This window comes from Solea solea, chromosome 4 (genome assembly GCF_958295425.1).
Source record: "Solea solea chromosome 4, fSolSol10.1, whole genome shotgun sequence".
NCBI lineage: Eukaryota > Metazoa > Chordata > Actinopteri > Pleuronectiformes > Soleidae > Solea > Solea solea.
In genome coordinates, this window is record NC_081137.1 from 14,249,122 (window position 1) to 14,264,860 (window position 15,739).

The 15,739-nt window shown below is 40.7% G+C and overlaps 1 protein-coding gene across 5 annotated transcripts in view; it reads right to left on the reverse strand.

Moving 5' to 3' along the window:
- mtmr4 (myotubularin related protein 4) overlaps positions 1–15,635 on the reverse strand; it is a 43,738-nt gene extending 28,103 nt beyond the window's left edge. The window contains exons 1-2 of one of the 5 annotated variants that reach the window (XM_058627242.1): positions 15,576–15,635; positions 9,263–9,359 (exon numbers count right to left, since the gene is read on the reverse strand). In XM_058627242.1, coding sequence (XP_058483225.1) covers positions 9,263–9,265 — 3 coding nt within the window. In that variant the 5' untranslated portion in view covers positions 9,266–9,359; positions 15,576–15,635. Of the gene's footprint in view, positions 1–3,074; positions 3,614–9,262; positions 9,360–10,839; positions 10,915–11,003; positions 11,111–15,575 lie in introns of those variants that run through there. The other 4 variants (XM_058627243.1, XM_058627238.1, XM_058627239.1 and 1 more) reach the window with 4 other exon arrangements.
- Positions 15,636–15,739: the final 104 nt, after the last annotated feature.

The following is a 15,739-nucleotide window of genomic DNA, read 5'->3' on the forward strand; positions in this document are numbered from 1 at the left end:
AATTTCGGGCATTTATTCCTGAGTCAGAACTCTGTGTTCATGATATATCTTCCTTTGTATCCTAACACACTGATTGGGTCACATTTTGTGCACTTCTTAAAAGGTGTTACTGCTTCGACGTAATGCAGAATGGCGAGTCCCACTCAGCCTTACACATTAGCCTAAAGCACAACCCCAAAAAGCTTTTGGCTGTACTTTCACTCTTGATTGATTTAGCTGGCGGGCATAATAGAATCTGAGGCATGGAAAAATCTTGCCCAATTCAATTAGTTTTCTTTACAGTTCCATTTAGTACAAACAATATATCACGGAAGGAGAAAAATGATATATTGAAACAATAACAGATGTCTTCTCTGCAGTTGGATCACAACAACTGTGATGATGACGAAATCTCACTGCAGCCCTCTTCCTCATGAGAAGACTGACAACGATCCACTGAGGGAGCAGAAGGCCCAGATACTAAATTATACAGACACTGACGCAGAGAAAGATCTGCCAACTCAGCTGCACTTCAGACATAATAAAGAGGGATCATAAATTGTGTAGAAACTATGGCCACGTCTGGTCAAAGAGAAAACCCAGATGATCTATGAGATAACTTGATGCTTGCTGTGGAGGAACTGTGACGGAAATTAACATAAAGCTTTCCCAATATTATTACGGTCTGTTGTGGCATTAAAAAAAAGTATATGTGTACGCAGTGGGTCTCGCTGTACAGCAAACCTGTACGGGGTGTTGTACGGCCAAGTGGGTGGGATTCACAAATCATTTGAGAGGAGAGGAGTCCAAACTGTCTGAACCATTAGAGGTTGATGTGTCTCACCTCACTGGGCAGCGCGTCTCTTAGTCTGTCTGTGTTTTGTGTGCCAGACACTTTCAGGGCCGTCTGTGACTTTATGCTTTACAAGAACCGCAGCTATGATAACTGCAGCTCAATTAAGATCTTTGTTGCACATGATCGCGTGTCATTGTACACGTGCGTCAAATGAACTTCCAAAGGTCCAGATGTAATCTGGGGGCGTGTTCGCATTTCTTAAGGTTTTTAAAAAGTACAAACTGAATGGAGGCAGGGTTTTATAGTCTGCACTTGTCAATAGTCTTCATTTATGTCATAGTTAATATTTATTTAAAGTTGGAAAGAAAATATTCCAATAAAGACATACTGTTTGTTTACGCATAATATCAAAACCTCATGAAAAGATACAAACTAATAATTTGCCAAGGCAGACAATAAGTATGATAACTTATTTAGTACAAGACAGTTGTTTTAAGTTAAGATAAGGTAATCCTGTATTAGTCCCACCATGGGGAAACTTGCATTTGCCCCATTTGCTATGTAACAAGTTGTTCCAGACAAAGGACACAAATAAAAGGTCAGAAGTTAACTTGTAAACCATTTTTTCCATTTACTCCATAGAGAAGGGCCAAACGAAACCATCTGTTAACAATTAAACTCTTGCATGAGAGGTCTTTGCTATTTTTATATTTTAACTTCTTTGTCAATGTAAAACAGTCTTTGTATATGTAGCACAACTTTATATTATCAGACTAAACTACTGGTGTTTTTCTTTTGACAGCAAAAACAATCTACCCAGTCCACTCAGACACGGAGCACGTCACTGGTCCAGCAGGTCACCTGGCTTGTTTTTGGCTCAGCCAGTGTTCCAAGTGAACACAGTGAGCACAAGCACACAGTGTTATAAATCTTTAATTAACAATTTGGTTTGGAAAAACAGACGCTGCTTGGGCTGAATTCGTAATAGTCTGCATATTATTCAAACTCCTACTCATAAACACATTTTACAGTGCGCAAACATGTATTTTTAGTCTCAAATGTGAGTGAAATGATTGCAATGTTGAGCCCTGGCTTTGCTTCAGAGAGGCATATGATCTCAGATGATAATGAAGATGATGATGATGATTCTACTCACAGTTAGTCTTCGCCAAAACAACTTGCACAAACAAGTCCAAATCTTTGATTGGGTCATGATTGGCTGTTGTAAAGACAGTCATTTCTCCTTTGTGTCAAAATGAGCAGTGATCCAACTTGCAGAAAATACTATTTGTTATGTCTGTTGTATGTTGTTGTTATGTGTTGTCCCTCAGTGTTTTTTCAGAACCTTGTGTCACCATTAACAATCTTTCTGCAGCTCCACAGCGCCAACAAAACTTCTCCACAGATTCTTTGCAAACAAAGTTGTAGCTTCTGAACTATTAGCTCGCTCATCATTAAACTTTATAAAAATGGGAACTTTATTTGAGTACATTTGTCCTTGTAACTCAGCAGGTTTAGCTGTATAATTGGCCTTTTTCCATCACTGTTGGAATGTTTAAAAAAACTGGGTAAGACAGGCCTGTCATTATCATGTGGGAGCGTGACAATCCACATCTACTTTTCATGGCAGTTGCCATGATGGTTGTCAGCAATGACATAAAACGGCTACGTGCGTGTTTCCTTCTCTCTGACCTGGCAGGCATACAGCCAGAAGGGACCACCCTGAAGGATATGTTGTCCACTATTAAATTTTTTGTTCATTACTACTTTTGTTTTACTGCATTTCTTTCTTGTATTTATACATCTGTGCACAGCTTTGGGGCTGGAGGTCCACCTATCCTCCCAGTAACACAGCTACCACTCAGTGCAGGTTGTGCACTGCAACAATGAGTGCACAGTGTGCTCACTCTCAGAACTCTCGTTTTACATGCCTCGCTCCCGATAGCCCTCCTTTCTACTCGCTGCCAATCAACATAATGACAGCTCAGAGTGCAGCGATGCTGAGTAATGATAGCAATAAAGCAGCATTTCATCTCTGCATGCATGAGAAAGCACTGCTGAGGAAATTTAATTTATTTGTATATAGAGTCAGACTTGGTTATTTAATAACCGCAGCGGTCACGTGTGTTGACCATCCCACTCCCCCCCCATCACTTGCTGATTGGCAGGTGCTCACACACACACACACACACACACACACACTGAGATAGAGAGAGAAGGGCTTCAATACACACCTCACACAAACCAGAGTAACACACACACACACAATGAAGACCAAAAGAAAGGCATGTTGACTTACAAAGCAATTGAGCATGGAGCAGGACACCCTTCCTGCGAAGCTCATGTCGAGGAGAGGCAGGGCTGTGCCAGAGTGACACACAGCCTGTGGAGCAGCAGCACAACCAGAGCACGAGGAGCCGGCATAACCATTCTTCTCCCAGCCGGAGCCTCTCCACTCCGAACCCCTCTGCCTGCCACCTCCTCTCTTCCCCCCTAGCACCTTTTGCACATTCACCCTTCTCAAGAGGTGCAGTGTAGGACAACACGCCGGTCCCTGGTCTCACTTAGGATCTCACCCCACCCCCTACCACCATCACCACTCCCCGCAAGAGGAGAGAGAGCACACTCGTGTCTGAATACAGTCCCTGTTGCACTATTGAGGGAGGGGTAGTCCAAGGTGAACACAACAGCGGCAGTCCACCTGATCACCTGATCGGCCAAGTTAAAACTGAGGAAAGCGATGAAATGCCTTCTCAACTGCAGCAAGAGGATGGAGGGAAAGTGCGAGAAGAGAAAGCAGGAGAGAAAGGAGGATAGAGGGAACTGCTTGATGCTAAGCTCCACCCTCTGCGTGCGCATCTACCTCTCTCTCACATTCACATGCTCACGCACACATTTCTCCCCGTCTCCCTCTCATCCCTTACTCCTCCCCCTCTCCCTCCCTCCTTGTTCACCCTTCACCGACATCTCCTCATGAATCTGCCCCCCCCCCCCAGCAATGAGGCGAAAAAGCCTAGAGACTACCGCCGGTGATGAGACGATGCTCTGATAGCCAAGCACGCAGCAGCTAACCACAGCACACCGAGTAAACACTGTGAGCTCATAGCTGTGTGAATAGACTACGCTGAACGCAAAACCTCAACCAGAAGCAAAACCAGACGCACAGATAGAGAGCAGAGAAAGACTTTCATCCAGCAGCTGGACAGTATCCATCGCAACACTGGCTGGAACTGATCTAGTACACAGGGGAAATTACATGGCAGAGGACAGAAGAGGGAGGGTGTCGAGGAGAATGACTCTATGCGGAAATCACCGATGACAGAGCATTCTACACAGACTCCTTCCTCAGTGTCTTATCGGTACTGACCGACACAAGTGCAGAGCATCTTCACTGCTTTGATGCAGCGCCATCACATACTACAAACCCGGGAAGGTCACTGGATGTACAGTTATATGCTGTGTACAGCCTCCTGTATATTACACAGATACACACACACAGCCCTTCCCCCTTCCTGCCCCCACCTCCTCCTCCTTGGCAGAGTCGTGACAGCCACTCATGGGTATGACCCCACATTATGTAACATGTACTGTATGCCATAGTAAACAGAGCAGAGGGTGGCTTTAGAGCACAGCGATATTAAAATGGATTCATATGGGCCCATTCAGCAGTTTTAACACAGTATATTATTTTATATTAACACTGCTGCACTACATTAACATTGTTATGGCATTGGTAATATCGTGCATGATGATATTGTACATTATTATACTGCCTGTGACATGCAATGTTATGCCCCTGCTCCTGCCTCTACAGTATTTACAGGCTTTAAAAAAATTAAATACATGAATATTTTTTACAGATCATAATATTAGGTACTACTAGTTAGCTTTTTTATTTTGTTGCATGTATTTGTCATTAATAGATCACCACTATTTATTTTGCGTTCGGCTGTGGAAGCTCTCCAAATGAATTAGACAACAATTTCCCAGCAAAAATGACATACTGTGCTTTTAAAGTTATAGATTGATGCTTGTGTGAAAGTACATATATAGGTCAATAGATTCCGTTTCTTTTTCGTAACTTGGAAAAAGACTATTTGTAATTAGTATTACAATTTGGAACCAACACGGCATCCATCAAAATATAAGCATTCTGTTCTCTACTGTACTTCCCACTTGGATTTTGAACTGAATTTATTCAAAATGAATGAAGTGAATTTTGAATTTTAACGAGTGGGATAAGATTTAAATCATCGTCCTCATACTATGTTGACACTCTCATCAAAAGAATGGCCCCATGCATCTACTGCTATAAAACGCACTTCCATAAATCAAGCAGAACCATACTAAGAATCATTAGGCATGACCTGTGCTCTGTGTAGAAGCTCAGCGTCTCTCCCTTCCATCCCATCTTCAGGTTTACCAGAGCTGAGCATGATCTTTGTGAAAAACACGTCTGTTTTGACATTTATTCCCAGCGTAATCCTGTACATGAAATTTTGAGTTCTGTCATTTCATTTCTACTTCAGGTCAGGTTTATAAATAACTTTCCAGTAGGGCGGCAACTAACGATTATTTCCATAATTAATGAATCTGTCAATTATGTTCTTGAATCATAGAGTACTTGATTGGTCTGTAAAATGTCAGAAAATGTCAGAAAATGTTGATCAGTGTTTACCAAACCCAGAAATGATGATGTTCCCAAATATCATCATTATTCTGATAAAATACTCACATTTAAGAAGCTGAAAAACCAGACAGCTTGACTGAATTATTGAAAAAAAAAAACATTCGAACTGATTAATTGATTATCAAAATAGGTGATAATAAATTTAGTAATCGATTAATAATGGATTAATCGTTGCAGCCTTACTTTTCGTTTAATCAATTTTCATTCATAAAAAACTAAAACGGCATGGACTTTTAAAAAATATGATAGAAGCAGATGTTTGACTGACCTCTCTGTGTAAAATTCAGACAGTTAAGTAACAAATGTCCCAATGTAACATCTATTACAAGTCAGTAGCGTATCTTATATCAAGTTATGGTTAATTTAAGACTTTTAAAAAAAGGTGCATAGTGTTACTTTAAATTTCTCCTGTCTGTCTCCTGGCTCCACCCAAGCCAGCTGCAAAAGAGAGCACTAGATTTAGCTTCATGTGTTTCATATTTTATTTTAGGAAAGGAGGGCATCGAGTCACCAACAGTGAGTGGCAGACTACACATTAACACGCAGCTACAGAAGTAGGTTATGACTCAAAACATGAGGCATTAAAAAGGCACACGTTTGTGTGCCTTTCTTTTTTTTTACAATTTTATACAAACCATAATCAATCTGCAGCATATTATCTCACAGACAGGATCTGGTGTCGAGTCAACATTAAATATAATCCCAACACATACACACACAAACACACACACAGGTGACATCATATGGGGCAGTTCATGGCATTACTCTCTTCTCTTCAGAGGATCTCTACACAAGATAGTATTACAGTGCACTGTGGGTACTAAGGGCAGGGTAAAACAACCCTTTTGTCCTCGTTTCCATACTCACATTATCCCACTAACAATATTGCTGCACAAGTGGACAAGGATATGAACTCAATACTTGTTGTTTTGTTTCAGCATAAAAAAAAAAAAGGGCTGGAGGCTGGGAAACAACAAAACACTACCTTACAAGACTGGATTGAGAGGATCACGTTACCTGTGGAACTAACTGCAGCAGCAATTGCATTACAATTACCCTTAGATGAACGGCAGCTCAGCTGAGGACAGGTACAAGTATTATTTCTGTTGCTGCAGATCAGAGCAGCATCACAAGGACCCAAAAGTAGAGCATCACACCAATTCATGTGACACAAACCCTGACAAAATGTGTTTGTTAATCCAACATTAACATAAAGACAAAGTTCAGGTCCAGGTTGAGACACAGAGGCTCACTCTCAACAAAAAAACAAGGAAAAAATGATTTTTAATAAAATGAAAATGAAAAAAATCTACACCTTCTAAAGTCAATAATATCTTAAGAATATATTTGTCACGTTATCTCGACGTTAGACAGCCTACGCCTAGAAACTAAAGGTTATAAACCATTCATTCCCTGCAACAAAATCTGCCATTTTCCATCACTGCTGCCTTAAGATTCATGTTGTATTCTTTAGATATCATACACTTAAGCAGGCTTGGCAACGATGTCTTCAGTGAGACCGTGCCTGTGTCTGAGGCTGGTTTCAAGCTTGGGCACATAGTACATTCAGCACCATGTGTCACTACCTCATTCATACTTCAAAAGACCAGAACTATCCCTTAATTTCCATGGGTTTTGCTGATCTTCTGCGAGTGTGTCACATGTGCAATAGGCCAACCTTCTAACCACACTCAATGACTCACTATATAAAGTGGGGGTGTACTTCAGCACAGAACTAGTGAAGCCTTACTTTCATACTATACATGCCTCAGTGGACACATTATTTGTTGATCAGCTTTGCTATTAATTAGGCTCAGAGCTCAACAGTGTGTCCCACAAAAAGGCTAAGAGCTGGGCATTCAGCCATGGTGGCATTCTGTGGACCCAGCTGACTAGAACCCTGGGACACACCTCCTCTAGTTACACTTCCTATTTATGTCCCATAAAAGCTTGTTAGTTTCAAGGGGAAGTTGTGGTGGATTCCCATCTCTCAAGTTTGGAGAAAAGGAGAAAAAAAATATATATATATATATATATACATATACATATATATATATATATATGTGTGTATATATATATATATATATATATATAGATAGATAGATAGATATCTATATCTATATATAGATACATATATATATACATATACATATACACAGTATAGGTCACAGTCATTGCTCATGATTTTTAGTGAATCTGTGAAATATAAATAATCTTTGTCAGCAAAAAACCACATGCTTGTCACACACTGAGAGAAATGCAAGACCCAGCATTCCTACACAAACATCCAGATTCCTCGGAAAAGAGAAATGTACATGTAGCGACTTGCATTGGCACAATTATTTCACGGGGAAGACACATACTGCATATAATCTTTGTTTTGCCACAAAAAGTTAAATAGTCATTAGTATCCACTAGAGGGCAATCAGGACGGATCTCTATCAAATACCTAATGTTGGAATTCGAGGTCAAGGAGGTGATTACTCAACACTTTCACCACCCAACAACCAAACAACAGAGAGCAGTACTAGATACACGCTATATCAGACATGTAACATCTGTTCCTGTTACAGAACACTTCTTGAGATAAGCTGTAAACCTCCTAAAACATGGATTGTAGGGGGATGCTCATAAACTAAATAAATAAACTATTCCTCAAATCCCTGTTTCAAGACAGCTATGATTACATTGCTATGTCGATGTATGTATTTGCATATCCGCCAATCCCAAAAGAACCCACGACACGTCCCAACATGCACCAGGAACATCCAGCAGGAATGGCTCACTGTACCCCCAAGGGCGAACCCATTGTTTCTGTGATAAAACGCTGGGCAGGCACTGTTGTCTTTGATCACATTTAACACCGCTTACTCTGATCTATTAAACAACATTATTGCGCCTGCATTTAACCAGCATGTATGGAAATGTGATTAACAAACAATATCACAGAACACTTAGCAAGTGAAGCTGAATCTGTGTGAGACACACACTAAAAGGCAACAAACTTCCAAAACCAAAGAGGGTGCTGAGCCAGTCCGAAATTTTTGGTGTAAAAAAAATTAAGTGAAAACTGAAACCCTGTAGTGTGTTAATTTAGACCAGTGGGTCTCAAGTACCACCTAAGAAAATATTGAGCTCTCAAAGTAGCACCATTATCGACCAACGTTAAAATACAGTGGCGTAAATAGACGGAGCAAAGTCAGCGACAGACTTTTCACAGGAGGCACATTTTTTCCCAATAAGATCATTTACTCTTTCATCATCCTCCTCTTCCTCCATGCATACACAGCGACATTTGATTAAGATGGAGCGAGGGACAAGGCGACTCTAATTATAATTATCTATTTTATTATAATTGTTTTATTGGTTTCCTTTTCTACGCTCTCAAAGTTCCTCAGCTCCACTCCGATCACATACATTGATATATACAGCAGAACAGTATTTCTGATTTTCACCCAAGTGCCATAAGAGGAAGCTCGTGTACCACCAGTGGTACAGTGGATTGGATGATTACTGACATAAAGGGTCACATTGAATAAACATATACAAACATGCATATGGGATTTCTTTGTGAGATTACAGGAACTAGTAAATGAAGACATTGAAGAACATGTTGCAACAACTGCTGCTTAGGGCCTGGTAACACTCTCCTGCCATTTCCTGTGTGAGTAAGTCAGAACGTCCCAACTTGCTGTTTTGTCCTCAGTAACCAGTTTAATATGGACCATAATTTTACAGCAGGGTTTTATACACACATACTGGTTCAAGTCTCCACCCCGATAGTGTGATTGGCTCACCATGCTGCCAGCCAGTACTGCCGTAGGTCCAGGCGCTCCTCTGCAGGTCCCTCCCTCTCCTCCCGTCTGCTGGGCTCTGCTGTGCCAGCTATGGCTCCTGCCAACATAAAAACACAGGACCTTCAGACATGTGTGTGGGTGGCTGGTATGGGGAGTGTGAGTGATTGCGTAACGTGGCAGGGTTTCAAACCTCCTTGGTGTAAAGTACAGCATGCACAATGAACGTTGGCACTAAAATCGTAAAATGTCTAATTGCTGAAGGCACTAAGAGTTGGGCTGAATGATTTGGGGAAAATGACTAATTGAGATGAATGCGATTTGAGATATACTTTCTTTTTTAAAGTCAAGCCTAAGGTATCGTGCGTTTTAGATTTTAAAACAAAATGGAGCATTACTACATCAGATCCCCACAAAATATGAACTAATTTAAACGTGTGTTACATTTACACTGAGTATACTAGCCATAAATATCTACTGTATAATCGCTTTAAAATAAAAGTGGTTTTCATAGCCTTAGAAAACGCCTTTATATGTATTCTAGAGCCTTGGTTCAAAGAGTGCAAGTTTCTTGTACTGAAGCAGAATCTTTACTACACAAACAAAGATCAACAACATCCGTTGTGGAATGTGAAGGCCACTATAGTTTCCTGACACACCTGGGGAAGGGATGTGTGAGCCGAGCAGTCCTTTGTTCATTAAAATCTGTAGTCTCACCCTGAGATGTCATTCATTCTTGCACACTATACCTTTAAAAGATCTTGAACTGTTTCCAATAAGCGAGTATTACTTTTTTAAATTGCCACAGAAATACTGGAGAGCAATCCAAAATGGAACGCTTAAATTACAGCCTTTATGATTTGTCACTTCCTTCCAAATTGTGAGTCCCTTTTCAATTAATTGCGTGTCACTATCCTGTTCATTTTAATAGATCTAGAGGGACGGTGAAAGTGGCTGTCTGGAACAAGAAGTACTCTCCACATATGAGGTCACGTCAACATAAACACACTCCACGCATGCAAGCTGCAGAGAGACGTGCAGGCACAAGCATTATCTTTGTCGTCGTGCTGAAAACCTTGGGAGCACGTCGGCTGACCTGACCCGATGGCACACACTGATCTATGAGAAATGCAAACTCGACATTCCTCAACCCTTTATCAGGAGCCAAACAGATAAATGCGAAATGAAAAAGCATCAATGAAAAACACATGCGCAAACTCCAAAACAAGTTGTGAGGCGGATCCTGCTCTTGTGACAAAACGACATGAATGATTTCAGAGATTCATTCTGGTCCAGGGCGTCTGAACCGAACAATGCATTCACACTGTGGCTGCAGTGCACGTATTAAAAGTCAACAGGGAGACAATGAAACACTAAGCATGAAAGCAAACACTTGATTTTTAATCATGTAAATTTAGCTGCCTTCCTGTGCATGTACAAGCTCTGTCAGGAGGGAGTGGTGGACTCGTTTTAGGTTTACTACAAATACAGTAACACACACTCACACATGCAGTTAAATTAAACATACAGTCTTCACTTCCTGGTGTTTAGGTCAGACTTTACTGCAATATGTTCCTTACAGGGACTTAAAACTGGGATCAAAATTGTCACCGTGCACCGCTGTCATCTCACTTCCCCCACTTGTTTTGTTTTCCGACACACCCCCTTTTGCACACAGCTCTGTAAAAAGAAAAAAAAAAATCTAAACTTATGATATATTATTTCTAATGAAGCCTTTACTTACCTCCAACAATTGCTGATTCACACTTTCTGCCCAAGTGTCTCTACTTTTCAAGCTTGAACGAAAGTGCAATGTATTTCAAAGTAGTGGTAGTGTCGTCTCCTAAACACATACTAGTTGTAAACCAGAGCATGACAAACCTCCCTCCCTCCCTCCCTTTCTCTGGCTCCGTCTCTATTGCTTACTCTTTCACCCTCCCACTGTCCAAGTGCCAGGCTTCTCAAAATGAAAGGGGCCATACTACAGGGCACAGTCATTTCACGCACCTACAACCATTGTCCACTCATGACTCTTTTTTTTTTTTTAATCAAAAGGAGGGACATTAATCGCCAAGCAGTCTAATGAAAAAACTCAACAACAAAGTTACTCTCAAAGCAACGAGTCACCTATTGATGCTACAAAAATAGCGCCACGGTTTATCTGAACAAAAATAGTGCACTATAAAAACAAATGTAGTTAGCTGTGAGGGAACACAAATGTATTTTGAATAGCAATTTATTCAGCAAAGACACACATTTATGAACGAAGTGAATTAACTTTTAAACATTTTAAAAAGTCTCCAGTGACCAGACATATTATGTTTTGGGGGTTCTGCCTTTGTTAAAAATCTTGTGAATGCAATGTCTAAAGAATGTGTTAGGGTAGCCTTTTAAATTTGGCACAAACATTCTCTTGGATTCAAGGATTAACTGATTGCATTTTGGTGGCCAACAGTCACATGCCAAGGTCACAGATACCTCAAAAATAGTTTTTTGCCTTGTAAACACAATATCTCACAGATACCATGAGGGAATTCTCTCAAATTCTGCAACGAACATTCACTTGACTTAAAGACAAACTATAATGAATGTGTCATAAGGTCTTAAGAGAACCCACTAAAATGTTGCACACATGTTCTCTTGGACTCAGGGATGATCTCTTTAGATTTGGGTGGCCAAAACACCAGGTCAGATTTGCCCCACAGAACACATTTCTGGTCTCATTACACTCTACAACTATTAATCTGTATACTTAAGGTTTACGTCTAATTAGGGCTACACTGATTAATCTATTATTAATCACTTACTCAATCACAAATCATCACTATTCTGATAACCAATTTGAGTGTTTCTTTAATAATTAAAACAAGCCCTTTGATTTTTGTAGGTAGATAATTTGATGACAAAAAAAATCTTAATAATTTGAGGTGCATCTGTTACAATTAAGAGCTTTCATCAATGTATCTTGAAGCCGCTCTCCTGCGCACAACAAGTTGTGGATCAGAGGTCTCAAACTCTTGGTTTATGGGCCACATGCCACCGCCGTCAAGGTACTTTTTCTATCACTTGACTGCCAAAAATTGTCCTGTGTAATATTCAAATAGCATTTCTTACACAGAAAAAAAATAACTTTCTCTGTAACTTCAATGTAAATATCGCCTAGTTTCTTTGCTCCATATACAGTAACAAACAACCCCTGATCTTTCACTTCCTCCTGAGTGAAAGATAAAGAAAGTACTTTAAGTTTACACACTGCAAAACTCTTGTTATATTGCCCCTGAACCAAATTATCTCACGATAATTACTGGTATTGTTTTATTGCCCGGGCCTATCTAAATAGGTCATCTTCCACAGAGTCCAACATGTTGCACCTCTTTGTTTCTACAGACAACAAAATGGAAAAACCAAACACAGGCTCTAATGATGACTGGTTTCATTTTGTGTCACCTGACAGCCACTGTAGATCTTCTATACCGAGGAACTGTGAGGTGAAGCCACTCCACTAAATCCTTCACACTTGTATGTGTATCTGGAATAAGTTAGCAACCAGCCATCTTACTGACTTATATATTTGTGATGGCTTATTTAACAAGTGCTTCTATAATTGAATTGCCCGCAGTTCTAGGCTGAGGAGAAAAGTAACACTGCAGTACACAAAAGTTGCGTGGAGCCCTGGTGTAGTTCAATACCATACGTTCAATTAGTGCACACAAAAACCACCCAAGTTTTCAAAAATGCTTTAAAAATTCTTACTAAAGAAATCACTTTGTCTAAAAGTATAATCAATAATTTATGTCTCTCTTTCAGCAAATTGCAAGACAACATGTGCTATAATTCCACCATTTGGGGAATCTAGAAGAAGAAAACAACAGACTGTAATTCAAAACACTGATCACAGCTGTGCCGTGACATTTTCTTTGCAGCTGACACCGGTTTATAGGAAATGACTGAGAAAAAAAACAAAACAAAGGCCACAGCATCTGTGCTGTCATCTCGTCAAGAAACCAAAACTGAAATTCCACACACAATAAGGTGTGTTTCAGTGTAAACAAGAGTTGAGAGAAATTATTCTATTAATACTAGGTGCCTATACCACACCCTACTCAGTATTGTTATGCATGCTTAAGCATGTCAGATCTTGTCTTCACAGATAATGTTGTTAATGCTGTGTTCTGCACATAACACGTGTCCATTAAAAAGGTTAACGGTTCTCAATTTTAAATGCTAAATACTCCATATTCATTAATCTCTAGTCTTGACGACCACACTGCACTTTATACTATTATACTATCATTTTTTTCTTCGCCATCAATCTGCAAACTCAGTGCATCTATATGCAGCTTGTTTTCCCACAGTATTCACACTCTGCCAGCACAACCATCAGGGGCAATATGGAGTTCAGTGTCTTGCCCAAGGAACCCAGCATGTGGACTGGAGGAGCAGGGGATCGAACCGCTGACCCTCTGATTACAAGACCAGGTGGCGAGCTGAGTTACAGCTACCATCCCGCTTTTCATCAAGCTATTATTCTATATGGTCTTTGCTGCTGTGACACTGTAAATTTTCCCATTGCGAGACTGATAAAGGACTACCTTATCTTATCATTTTATGCCACAGAAATGTGATAACTCAATGACTACTGTCAGTATCAGTTAGAGGCAGGAATGTGCTGGGCGGTATGGGCAGAAATCTATATCAAAATATTTTTCAAAATTTCAATGGTTTCACGATTTACAGCATGACTGAGTGCTGCAGCAAGAGAGAGGCGCAGTTGTGCACGCATTGAGCGAGTGGTCAAGTGAAAGAGGGAGTGGCAGAGTTGAGAGTGCGTGTGTGTCCTGTGTCGTATTGAGTGAGGGGTCAGCTATCCATTAGCATGTGTGGTGCAGCAGTGAAAATCGTAACCCCTCGAACAGGGTTTTGCTGCGCCATGTTCCCTTTTTCATATACCAGTCTTGTGGTATGAACCGGTATACTGCCCAGCACTATGTTCCCATAAACTTAAACACATCAATCTCTCATCAAGAACCAGCCAGAGACATAGACACTTGAAGACATGGCAGCCAAACAAGGCAACTTTGGAGAGCTAGCGGTTTATGGAATTCAGTTTTCAGATGAAAAGGCTGTTTAACATTGATATAAAGTGGCTGGCATACTCTTAAGATACTGTAGACTTAAAGGTGCAGTGTGTAAGAATTAGCGAGAAAGAGCAAAAAACAGATATCCTCCTAAATCAGCTATATCATGGAACTACAGTGGCCTTCACATACCAGAAAGAATGTAAACACATTCACTACCTTCTCTAATCTCGTACTAGCTCTGTCATCTCCTCCTTTTCTTCATTGGTTTACGCATCAAATTTATGTGGGTAAGACCATATGCCTACGCTTGCATAGTCAGCTTTCGCTTTAACATTAGAAATGCGTGTTTGGGTTGCTAACATGGTAGTAACGTGGCAGATCAATATGGCAGCCTCCATGATGCAAGGCCCCTTGCCCAAGTGTTTTAAAGAAATGAAACCCTTCTTACGCACTAAACATTTAAGCAGGTGTTCTTCCTTGTTTTCTCACTGGCAGATATGTTTTCTATGACAGCGAGTATCCATGTCTCAAACTGCTTTTCAGTCTAAGACATGTAGTGTGCTGGCGCTGCATTTGGCAAAGTTGCTACATACAACCACACTGCACTATGACTTAAAAATCACTCTAGAGGGTGTAATATGAACTGTGGATATTAGCATTCAACAGGAACACACACTAAATTCCCAGTCAATGGAGATTTAACCACTTCCTTTTCTCACGACTATAAAATAAATTTCCAAAACAGCACGTGATAAAAGGTCATTTGCCTCTGACCAAAACAAAGGGGAAAACCCGACCACAACGATTAACCCATTTCCAGCATCCCCGCCTACAGTTGACTGTTGTAAGGTGTGAACAACAGGCGCTGTTTGACTCCTGACAACACAACAGGTGATCACTAGTGACCACACTGGAGAAGTTTATGGTGAAAGTGAAAGTGAATGACAGCCGCAAACACAGACTGGTCCTGTGATAGGTGGCGACTGGCTCACAAACCGAAAGTGTGTGTGCGTGTGTGACCACTGTTTGCGAATATTAGCATCATGCTAGCTCCCGGATAGCACCACTACCAGAGACTGGTGTTTAATATTCGCCCACTTTCCAGCAGAAAAACGACAAAACGCCTCAGGGAACACACACCGAACATACGTCTGTCAGTCCAAGAACATGTCACACACAACACATTACTGACAAGTTATCTACATTTGAAATAAACATTAGATCGAGTTACTCACTCAGAAAGAATCAGCTGACACAACGGTGACTCAGTAGACTACACGACTTCCGCATTCCTGTGTGATGACTCCAGCGTTGACCAATCGTCATCGTGGAAACCGAGCACCCTCGACCAATGGCGTTACAGAATCAGTGAAGGCCAATGGGCGACCACGACAGTCGA